At 48.2% G+C, this 12,331-nt stretch overlaps 1 protein-coding gene across 4 annotated transcripts in view; it reads left to right on the forward strand.

The window, feature by feature from the left end:
• The first annotated feature begins 1,428 nt into the window (after positions 1 to 1,428).
• Positions 1,429 to 12,331, forward strand: part of LOC116949268 (uncharacterized) — a 52,905-nt gene continuing 42,002 nt past the window's right edge. Inside the window, exons 1-2 of one of the 4 annotated variants that reach the window (XM_032966395.2) lie at positions 1,429 to 1,655; positions 5,177 to 5,261. In XM_032966395.2, coding sequence (XP_032822286.2) covers positions 5,202 to 5,261 — 60 coding nt within the window. In that variant the 5' untranslated portion in view covers positions 1,429 to 1,655; positions 5,177 to 5,201. Of the gene's footprint in view, positions 1,656 to 1,811; positions 4,320 to 5,176; positions 5,262 to 12,331 lie in introns of those variants that run through there. The other 3 variants (XM_032966404.2, XM_032966369.2, XM_076069213.1) reach the window with 3 other exon arrangements.

Raw genomic sequence — 12,331 nt, forward strand, 5'->3', positions numbered from 1 at the left:
AAGGGTTGTGTAATTATTATATTCCCAGTTTCTCATACCAAGTACATCACTGGAAATTATGCCTGACGTGTACGCGATCATGTACATCCTATTTGTCAATCTCCTCACTCCAGAGCGAGTTGATGGCAAAGAGGAGCACAGAAGTAACAGCACTACAAGAGATCGTGCAGCGCGCCGCCTTCTCTGCTGGTCGCTACGTGGCCCAGCAGAATGTGCCAGGCTAGGTGCACTTTGAGACCACGTGAAGTGTCGAAGGATCGCCGCTGGCTGCAGGAGGCCACCGGGGCCAGACCCAGGTGGTGTGCCATCGGTCGACTGAGGGAAACGACTGGCAGACGCACCAAGCATGTGGTCACCATTCCGTGTCAACCACTCAAACAACAACAACCGCCATTCGCCACTAAGTTGCGGCGACGTCACAACGGCGCCTGTGCCAGGCCACGTGAAGTGTCGAACGCCCGCTGCCAAGAACCCAGCAAGGTGCCATGCATGGGTCGACATGTCCCGAGGAAAACGAACGACTCGTCCCGTGCTGCAGGCGGGTGGGGAAGTTCGGAGGAGGAGTGCCGCGGGACCGGAACAGTTGGCGAGGGAGCGCGCGCTTGGCGGGAAAGCGTGAGAAGGACGCGGAGGAGGCGGGAAAGCGTGAGAAGGACGTGGAGGAGGAAGAGGCGGGAAAGCGTGAGAAGGACGCGGAGGAGGAGGCGGGAAAGCGTGAGAAGGACGCGGAGGAGGAGGAAGAGGCGGGAAAGCGTGAGAAGGACGCGGAGGAGGCGGGAAAGCGTGAGAAGGACGCGGAGGAGGAAGAGGCGGGAAAGCGTGAGAAGGACGCGGAGGAGGAAGAGGCGGGAAAGCGTGAGAAGGACGCGGAGGAGGAAGAGGCGGGAAAGCGTGAGAAGGACGCGGAGGAGGAGGCGGGAAAGCGTGAGAAGGACGCGGAGGAGGCGGGAAAGCGTGAGAGGGACGCGGAGGAGGAGGAGGAAAAAGAGGCGCGAGCTCGAGGAGTTTCCGGCCGGCGCGCTCGCTCGCGGGTTCCGTGACCTCAACCCACTCTAACCCCGCCCCTCAACTCCTGACCTCGCCCCTCAACTCCTGACCCCGCCCCTCAACTCCTGACCCCGCCCCCTCCACCACTAAACACCGCCTCTCCACCTCGTGACACCCCCTCCCTCCCCCTTCTTTAACTTCCCTAAGCCCGCCCCTCACGGCCGAGTTCCCACCGCCTCTTCTCGCAGCTCCGTCCCTCACCCTCCGGGCCTCTAACAATTCTCTCTTTTCCCTTCTTCAACGAGAGACCGCCGCTATCTTCCCTCCAGCCCCTCCCCCTCCACTCATAGCCTCTCCCACTTATCATTTAACTCCGCCCATTTACAGCCCTGACCAGCAACCGCACCCATAGCCCCGCCCATTTATCGCGTAAACCCGCCCACTTTCTACGTACCCCCGTTCATTTACATCCCTGACCCTCGCGCCCCCTCCCCACTCATATTCCCCGCCTATTATTTTTTACTTAACCCCGCCCACTTTACCATTAACCCCGCCCATTTACATCGCCCCCAAGCCCGCCCCTCTGCTCGAGCCCTCGTGCCGTCCGTTGAGAGCGGAGGAGCGAGTGGAGAGCGGCGGCGCGCCTCTTCACCTTCTCGCAACTCGGGGTGAGGCGAGGCGGCGAGCGGGATAGTAACGCGCCCCCGTTGTTGCCGTGTTGTTGTTGTCGTCGTCGTGCGGGAGCCCGCGAGGTTAAAGTTGGCGTCGTGCGTTTGTGCATGGCGCGGTTGGTGGTGGGGGTGGCGGGGTGGCGGGCGGGCGGGCGGGCGGGCGGTCAGACCGAGCGGCGCCATGTTAAAGGGAACGCGCTGGACGTCGCCGCAACGTTTGAAACGTTCTCCGTTGTACTGCGTTTATTTACTGCTTATGTACCCGTCAGAACGTCACGGTCGTTTCGGAAGGCGCGAAACGACCGTGACCGTTCCGCAAAAAAACGCGCCGCCGCCGCTGCTGTCGCGTTAACGTCGCAGCTTCAACGTTTCCCTCCTGACGACCGCGCGCGGGCGCGCGCCCGCGCCTTTGCTGTTTGTCGAGAGGCGGTTCGCGCCGCGCGTCTTCTGGAAGCCTCCGTTAGTCGTCACATTATTCGAGCCACTTACCGTAACACCGATTCGAGGCATTGATTAACACCGCCGATTGTGGAGGGTTTTTTTTTTTAGGCTGAATGGTTTCGCGCTACCAACCACCCCCCGTCACCGTGGCTGGGTGTTTTTTTCTCTCTCTCTCTCTTTCCCCCCCAATCAATTCGTTATCACCCGGGCGGCTCGACTAGCGCAGGCCTCCATCGCGGTCGCCCGTCACAAATGTTGCACGTGCGTCTTGTGCGTCGGGGGGAGCGGTGGTGTAGCTGTTAGCGCGCTACGCTACGAACCCGGTGGACCCCCCCCCCCCCCCAAGGTCGATTGTCCGCTCACGGCCAATATCGGTGACGGATTATCTGAACCGGTCCTGGGCCTCCCTTAGGTCGTCTCGGCCTCAAATGTGTGACCCGGCGCGGTGGTGTGTAAACATCGCCACTGGGGGAGACGAAGGCGGTCGTGCGTGGTGTTGGCCATCCCCCACCCCCTCGTGTGCCGTGTCGGCCTTCATAGGTGCTACTCGCTAATGGCACTCTTGTCCTAACAGTCTGTTAAAGTTATGCGGGGGAATCTTTGATTGTTCGTCACGTACGTTGCAACGTGCACCGCCGCTATACCCCATGTGCAAGATTATTACGGTATATACGTACGTGATCGTTCACGTGTGCAGGGTCACACGAATTTTAACGCGGGCAAAAAAAGTTAATTACACGTATGAACGTGTCCCTTGGTTATTTACACGATTGTAAGTGCAAGGTTACGTCCACGCTGGAAGCACTCGCGATTATATGCACGACTGTTAGGGTGTTCAAGGTTATTTGCACATCAAATACATGGATAGGAGCATACGATTATACGCACAATTTCATCTGTGTGCCAAGGTTATATGCGTGTTGACAAATGTGTACAAGGTTATGCATACTGCAAGGCTATACACGTTCATACATGTTGATTTGATTATACACTTGAACCTGTGCAAGGTTTTATATATATACTTATTAAATTGTACGGTGCATGCACGATTACAAGCGTTGATGCATTTTCAAGGTTATGTCTACAAGGGCGTATGCAAGCTTTAACTACAGATAAACCTGTACAAGTGTGTGGACATGTTTACACGGTTGTGTGCACGTTTACAAACTCGTAAATACGACATCGCATTGTCAGGCCACTGCTACGTGGTCTGCCCACGTGGCACTCACGGGGGTTGTTTGACCATACTTCACCACGCTGGTAAATGCGGGTTGGGTAAGTAGAGGCTCATGTTAGGAAGCGAATGTATGTATCCGGGTTCGTAGTGCAGTTCGATAAGTCCTGTCACCGCATCATCCCTCAATAACACGATTCCAACACTTGAATAAACACGTGTACAATAATAGACACGTTCATGAACGTTTATACGCATGTTCATAAGGTACGCGACTGTAAGCATAGTGTATTTCTAAGCTTGTACATGTGTACACGTTTGTAAATTGACAACACGTTTCTAAGCGTATACAATACACGTATAACACACCTTTACATGCATGTACTGTACATTGCTGTATAATATACATGTATACGCTTGTGTACACACGTCTAAGCATATACACCGTGCTGCATCTATACGTTTTTCGGTACGCACGGTTTTATCTGTGCGTCTCAACATAGGTGCTTCGTGTACGCATTCTTGAATTGAATGTACACTGGTAAAAAAAGATGTACACTCTTCTGCATGTACACGTTTTTAAGTGTGTACACACTTGTGTGCATGTCTAAGCATATATACTGCGAACTAGACAACGTTTGTTGGGCGTGTGTACACCGTGAGTGTGTGTGCGTGCCACTGTGTGTACACCGTGAGTGAGTGTGCGACTCGCTGTGTGTACACCGTGAGTGTGCGACCCGCTGTGTGTACACCGTGAGTGAGTGTGCGTGCCGCTGTGTGTACAGCGTGAGTGTGCGTGCCGCTGTGTGTACACCGTGAGTGTGCGTGCCGCTGTGTGTACAGCGTGAGTGTGCGTGCCGCTGTGTGTACACCGTGGTGATTGACGGTGCACACCCGACCCCCGTGGTATGTGCGCACTGCTGCTGCTTGTAGCTGCGACATTCACTGCGGGCGTGTTCAGCCATCCTCCGCCCTCCTCCGCTCACCCTCGGATCGGGCTGGTGGAGAAACAGTGCGCCGACAATTGCCGACTCATCCGATATTGGGTGGTGCTTTTGTTAATCTTTTTTGCTTTTAATAAGGGGGTACAAATAATAATAATAGCGCCGCCGTGGTGAATTCTCTCCAGAGATTTCCGCGTAGATGTGCGCGTACGGGCCTTTATGCACTTAGCTATTGTGGCGGCGACAGTTTTACGGTGAAGTGTGACGCAGGCCCCCGCCGCGTGTTTGCGCGTTACAGTAGTGGAGACAACTCGCAATGATGCATTTTTTTTTACCCTGCCGGTTGGTGGTGCCCATTGAAGTGAGTGTTGTAAAGCGCATTGACCTCTTGCGAATCGTCACATTCGCAGGAAGGAATGAGTGGGGGTGGGGTGGTTATGCTTTTACACACACACACTCTCGCGGTCTTTCCAGCTTAAATTGAGATTGTTAATGACATTGCGTACTGGCGCAAGCCGCCACACACGCGGCTTAGGCCTCGTTGCATTGCCGAGGTGGCCATTTGACGGTTCACAATGCAAAGGGCTGTGCCCGCCACCCCACAGCTGTTCAACTAGCACACGGGGTTTGAAAGTGGACACCAGCCTCGTTCACAATGCCTGGGCCCCGAACTCGGGTGTGTGGCGTTTTCTTTCACCCTTGAAGCGAGACGGTGGGCGCACAGCAGGCCTCATTCATTGTGTTGATGCTCGGACGCGTACTAGGAAGTCGAGCTTTCATGTACAGGAGACGTGGCCCAGTACGTGCCTTTAAAGTTAACGTGTGTTTCTTCAATCCGGGCGAGAGTTGTTGATCGCTTGACTGAAGGTTTGATTGATTTCTCGGCCAGTCTTGTGTGTTGCGCGTCGTTGACTTGTCAATAACTTCGTTACTTTGTTTAATTTTTTTTTTACTTTCAGCGTTGGAAGACTTAAAAGGGACAAAATGACATCGGACCGGGACAGCGAAGTTGTGGCTGAAACTGCCCAAGGATCCACGTTGCCGGTGCGTGTGTAGTAGTCGGCACACCGCCACGAGCTGTAGGCGGGCGCTGCAGTGGTTACATTACACTTTTGCGCAGTGTACCCGGGTAGTGGCGGCGATGCCAGCTCTAACTTGTACCAACCACGGAGAGCTATGCAACTCTGCAAGGTCACTGGGCACATTACCCGACTGCGTATTTGCTTGACTGTTGGCTTTGCTTTCAGCTGTGGCTTGTGAACTCTTGAGTGTTGTGTGTGTGCGATTTTTTTACGTTCCAAGCTGATTTATTTATTCCACTCAGCACCATGAAGGGTGTGCAATGCTGTTGAATTTTAATTAAAACATGTTAACTATTGTAATATTTTTAGACATGCCTTGTGGTTTCCAAAGTCGACTTTCTTTGGCTTAAAATTAAATCGGCACAGTATTGTTTACGGTTAAAGCTCTTTCTCGGTTATACTTTATGAAGGATTGCATAACCTCTATTTACAATTCACTGTGTAACAATTTTTTTTTACATTTTTTGTTCCTTGGTAGTAAGTGTTTTTTTCCAATTGCTTACGCCTCAAAAGTACAGAAAATAGCCATTAATCCCCACAAACTTTGCTTTTGTGAGCAGGACAGTGATATTTTGTAATTTACCTATTTTAAATTAGGAAACGTGTGCATTTGTGTCCTTCACTTAAAGTCCTGGTCACAAAAGCAAAGTTTGTGGGGAATAATAGCCATTTTCTATACTTTTGAGGCATAAGCAATTAGAAAATAACACTACCCAGGAACAAAAATCGTGTGACATAGTGGTATATATCATTGGTTTACGGCTTAATGGAAATACAAATAGTGCTCAACAATCACCTAAAGTGTTGGTTAACCTGCCTCTTATTGAGGAGAGTCGAATGTGAGTGTCCAATGAATCGAGGTTCAATTGTGTGTTTTCACTTATGCAGTTCATCCACTTGTAAAAAAAGTGTTTTGCCTGTTAAATAGCACACGTTATTAATAACCACTCATGGATTGAGTGCCATACAATTCAAAATGTACATTTTTCGAATTCCATTGACCAATAACAGATGGTGAGTAACTTTAACGGCTGTGTTAACTGAATATTTTTTACGTGATTAATTAAAATGGTCAGGTTTCTTTATATATGGTTGTGCCATCAGCATACAGTATTAATATAGAGGTGGCCCTTGAATATCGCGGGGGTTATGTTATTGAAAAGTGCCGCGAAAGCCAAAAACGCGATATTTAATACTTAAACCTTACCTAAATAATGGGGTTAGGTACACTGCAACCAACAATAGACACATCACAATTGAAATGGGTACTGTATTGCCAAATAAAAAAAATATTGACATAAACATGTAAAAACCCTATATGAAAACATTCCTCGACAAATAATAGTATGAATTCTACATAAATACTGTACTTGCTGATGGTGATCCAAAGCAGGGGGGGGTGTGTGTGTTTGTCCGCGAATGGGTAGCGGGAGCGCTACGGTTAGCGTGCGCACGCTACGAACTCGGCGACCCGAGTTCGATTCCCGCTCACACCCAATACCAGTGACGATTATCTGAATCGGTCCTAGGCCTCCCCTAGGTCGACTCATCCTCAAATACCTGGTGCGGTGTGTAATCGTTGCCACTGGGGAGACGAAGGCGACCAGGCGTGGTGCTAGATACCCCACCCCCTTGTGTGCAATGCCAGCCTTCATAGGCGCTCGCTAACAGCACTTGCCCTAACAGTCTGTTTTTAGTCTTTGTCCTCGAGATGCTTCTACGGCAAAGGTAGAGCTGCGACACTACCTCGCGTCCCTCGCCTGCCCCACACTACGGTATCAGCCAATGATACAGTACTTCCGGGTACAGTATACCCACGAAAAGCCAAAACTTAACCCCTGCGATGGATAAATTTGTATACAAACAGGTTGCCCGCGATTGGTATAAACCCACCATAATCAAGGTTCTCCTGTATTTGTCAATTGTCGGTGGATGTTTTTATTTCAGGCCATTGTGTTGTATTTATTTTAGATGCAGTAAGAATATGTATGATTGTTAGGAATGTACCCAGGAAAGCTGCACTGAGTCTGAAGGCTCTTTTTTTCAGGATGGACCTGTATTGGCTTGTCTGGCAAAACAAAACAATGACATTGTATGTTTTTAGCTATTGGAGGAAAGTAGAGATTCTGGAGGAAACCCATGGAGAACAGAGGGAAAACATAAACTCCATACATAAAAGTGCCCCATTTGGGAATCAAACCCAGGTCCTTGATGCTTGTGAGACATAATGTGTTATCACTGCTCTGCCCTACCTGCCCATGCTTGTTTTAGCCACAGGTGGGCACCGTCGTCACCCTGATCAATGTGAATGGTTTTTGTTACCAACATCAAATTTTTGTCGCAGTGCTAAGTACACTCTCTCACTGTCGATTGCAATCAGTGATTTTGACCTCTTGCACGTCTTACATGAGTGCTTGCAGGTTAATAATGGGCACAGATTAGATTTTTTGCATCCCATGGGGGTCAATTGGACACTGAGAACAGTTGGCATTGGATATTCTACCAATTGTGCAGATGCACAATTATATATTATATATGATATACTGTACATTTACATTGCTCAGACTGTTTTTGTTTGTGTTCAGGTAAATTATATTCTAAGCAGACGAAATAAACATGAATGGTTTGAGTTCTAGTCCAATAACACACATCGTTTTAGTAATGTTTTTTATTGATCTTAATTTTAGCATGTGGAATATTTTAGTGGTAATATTTATTTTGCGAGCCTGTGCATGACAGTAATAATTTTTGTCAACGTTTATTCGTTTTGATTTGCTGCTGTTTAAAGTCCTCCCTTTCAGCTCTGATGGCACACAACAGAGCTTTGGGGAATGATGTTAAAATAAGCCACTTGTGTTTCTTTGTTCAACATTGTACGTTTGGAGTGTAAGGCTGAGAATTATCAAATTGTTCGGTACTGTACTTTAAAGTTTACTTGAAATGCATGACTAGCTTTGGCTATTCTCTTTCCCATCAAAGGTTGCCACAGGTTGGTAGCTTCATTGCAGGGAATATATTTAATGACTACTTGTAAATATGAACGGTTTACATTTATGAACTGAATTGATATCAATTCATATTCTCCTGGTGGCGTCGACGCTTGCTCGTGTGATTATTTTGATGAGATGCCCACAAGACATTTCTCAGGTTAAAGCAATGTCAGTGTCAGACTCGGTCTGCTTCAATTGACATATGGCAAGATTGTTTCTATTTTTAACTTTTTTCGCACCTTGCGTAGCCAACTGTGCTAATAATTATCAGAGGTGTATGTAGACAATTTTTGCACTGTTTATGGCAAACAGTAATGTTTAATGTTCTTCAGTTATGGGAGTTCCTGATATTTATGAACTAGTCATGACGATAAAATTCACTTTAATTATTTGGGGTCATTTTAAAATAAATTTGCAGATTTATTTGGACTGCATTTTCCTTTTTATCTTACTGCCTTTCAGGGGGAACGGGAGTGTAGCGGTTAGCGCGCTGGGTTCGATTCCTGCTCACGGCCAATACCAATGGCTTATTTGAACCGGTCTTGGGCCTCTGCTAGGCTGACTGAGCCTCATATGAGTACCTGGTGCGATGTGTAAACATCGCCACTTGGGAGACAAAGGCGGCCGGGCGTGGTCCTGGCCACCCCCACCCTCTTGTGTGCCGTGCTGGCCTTAATAGGTGCTCGCGAACAACACTTGCCCCAACAGCCTATTAAGGCTATATGGGGGATCTTTGTCTTGTTTGTCTTTAATATTGCGTTTCTATTTTGTTTTAGTCTCATTGATTGCAGTCTTTAGGAATAATTTGCATAAAACCCCTATAAAAAACCCTATCAATTCTTACATGCACGATTTCATTCAGATAATGTTAATGAATAATTTAATGGATAGTTTCTAGAGTTAAATTTGTACGTGTCTGTTGGTGAGGCTGTGTATCTATGGATGTTGTTTTTCCAATCTTAATTTAATGTGTGTGAGGGGCAGAGAGCGTTTTTGTGAAGATAGCTTATCTCCTGGGATAAGACATTTTCAGATTTAAAGTCGCTTATTGAGATTGTCAATCATAAAGTATATTTTCATGTTAAGTTTACCAAAGGGTTATGCCCATAATTTGAATCCAGGATAAAAGGCAAGTGAACACCAAACCAATTTGTATAGAGTTAATTCTAAGTACGGTATAGAGTTAATTCTAAGTATGGCGAACCTTCTCTATCCGCGAGGGTGACGTTCTTGAAAACGCCTGCGAATGCCGAATTCGCTAATGCCAGAAACCTTGTTGCAATGGTACGAGTGAACATAGGGGGGAAATGGTAAATGTTTAATAACAATGACTACAATAAATAATGATTAAAAAATTATTTATTTTTTATTACCTTTGAGATGACGCCAATGGAGATGATGGTGTATAATTCAGGTGGATGACTCCGAGGGAGATACAGGTGTTTGATAACAACGCCACAGTTTTTATCATTTAAGCACTCTGGGGAGCACTAGCCGCAACACTTTCCCTGATTGCATTCGCGTTCCTTTTTAATGGACCTCACAGTCGAGTCGCTTATAGCAAAATGTCTGCCTACCGCAGACACTCACTGGTATCTCGTCAAAAATGTTACCTTTTCACTCAAACATAACACTTTCCTCTGCTTTTTTCAGCAGACGCACTTTCCTCTAATTGGACACTTGGGAACTGCTATCACTACAGCAGTGCACACTGATTGTGGCGGTACCTGCTATCACTACAGCGGTGCACACTGACTGTGGCAGTACCTGCTATCACTACAGCAGTGCACACTGACTGTGGCAGTACCTGCTATCACTACAGCGGTGCACGCTGACTGTGGCGGTACCTGCTTATCACTACAGTGATGCATGCTGACTGGCGGTATTTGCTATCACTACAGCGGTGCATGCTGACTGTGGCGGTATTTGCTATCACTGCAGCGGTGCATGCTGACTAGTGGTATCTGCTATCACTACAGCGGTGCATGCTGACTCTGGCGGTACCTGTGGCAGTATCTGCAATCACTACAGCAGTGCATCCTGACTGCGGCGGTACCTGCTATCACTACAGCGGTGTATGCTGACTCTGGCGGTACCTGCTATCATTACAGCGGTGCATGCTGACTCTGGCGGTACCTGCTATCACTACAGCGGTGTATGCTGACTGGCGATACCTGCTATCACTACAGCGGTGCATGTTGACTGGCGGTATCTGCTATCACTATAGCGGTGCATGCTAACTCTGGCGGTACCTGTGGCGGTATCTGCAATCACTACAGCAGTGCATCCTGACTGTGGCGGTATCTGCTTATCACTACAGTGATGCATGCTGACTGGCGGTATTTGCTATCACTACAGCGGTGCATGCTGTCTGTGGCGGTATTTGCTATCACTGCAGTGGTGCATGCTGACTGTGGTGGTATCTGCTATCACTACAGCGGTGCATGCTGACTCTGGTGGTACCTGTGGCGGTATCTGCAATCACTACAGCAGTGCATCCTGACTGCGGCGGTACCTGCTTTCACTACAGCGGTGCATGCTGACTGGCGGTATCTGCTATCACTACAGCGGTGCATGCTGACTCTGGCGGTATCTGCTATCACTACAGCGGTGCATGCTGACTATGGCGGTATCTGCTATCACTGCAGCGGTGCATGCTGACTGGTGGTATCTGCTATCACTACAGCGGTGCATGCTGACGCTGGCGGTACCTGCTATCACTACAGCGGTGCATGCTGACTCTGGTGGTATCTGCTATCACTACAGCGGTGCATGCTGACTGTGGCGGTATCTGTTATCACTACAGCGGTGCATGCTGACTGGCGGTACCTACTATCACTACAGCGGTGTATGCTGACTGGAGCGGTATCTGCTATCACTACAGTAGTACATGCTGACTCTATAGCAGTATATATCAACTCTATAGAGGCCTAGTCCCATGCAAAGCCCCCGGCCTCGCCTAGATTGCCCAGACGGCCGAGGTGGCACCTTGGCAAGCTGGGGCTGGGCTGCTTCACTCCCCCCCAACGCCCGCTCTACAGTAGCAGTAACTCCAAACTCTACAGTAGTATCTACCTATTCTACAGTAGTATCTACCTACTCTACTGTAGTATCTACCTACTCTATAGTCGTATATATCGACTCTATAATACTAACTTCACAGTGTAGTGGTGAGGCCTAGTCCCGTGCAGAGCCCCCGACCTCGCCTAGATTTCCCAGCCGGCCGAGGTGGCACCTTTGCAGGCTGGGGCTGGGCTGTTACCCCCCCCCTGCCTGCTCTACAATAATATAATCTAAGGACTATAATAGCATCTACCGACCCTATAGTAGTAAGTGCACACATAGGGGAGAGGAGGACATCACACGGTGGAGCTGGCTTTCTCGCGCATGCGCAGATTCGTGCTCTGGCGCCACCCTGTGTTGATAAAGGGAATACATTTTTCATTTAACTACTTTAAATTTGACAGATGTGAAATACGAATAGCACTTTCTCGACTCGGGGCATACGGCGTGGTATCCGTGTACTTTTTCGATACGTAAACCCCACAGTTTGTCAGTTAAAAAACGTCACAAGGTACCCACGCAGACAGACAAAAATGCCTTTTATAGGTTAGATAACGTTATGCATAATACAGTGAAACTGCGCTCTTATCTTCATTATTATTTGTGACCTACCAATGTCTGCAGTCAGGATCAATCGATGACAATCCTATTACCTGCAGATATTTAACAGATGAGATGTGTTGCACCGTTAATTCCTCCTGTTTTATTATACTTATCTTGTCCGTATGCATCTGTGCAGATAGTTTTTTGTTGTTGCTGTTAAGCCATAGTCCCCACATACCGCTCGTATAAATGCGGATAAGACGAGCGGCGACCCACTGCTCTGTAGAGTAACATTGGTATAAACGCTTGTTATAATATGAACAGCGCATTGAAAACGCGTACTATTTCATGTACTGTTTACAAAGTGCGTTCACAAATCCGCACTGCGAAACACGATGATTGACAGGGGTGTAAATGATTTTTTCGATAGTGTATT

Source organism: Petromyzon marinus, chromosome 2 (genome assembly GCF_048934315.1).
Source record: "Petromyzon marinus isolate PM22_M1 ecotype Great Lakes invasive population chromosome 2, UKy_Petmar_22M1.pri1.0, whole genome shotgun sequence".
NCBI classification, from domain to species: Eukaryota; Metazoa; Chordata; class Hyperoartia; order Petromyzontiformes; family Petromyzontidae; genus Petromyzon; species Petromyzon marinus.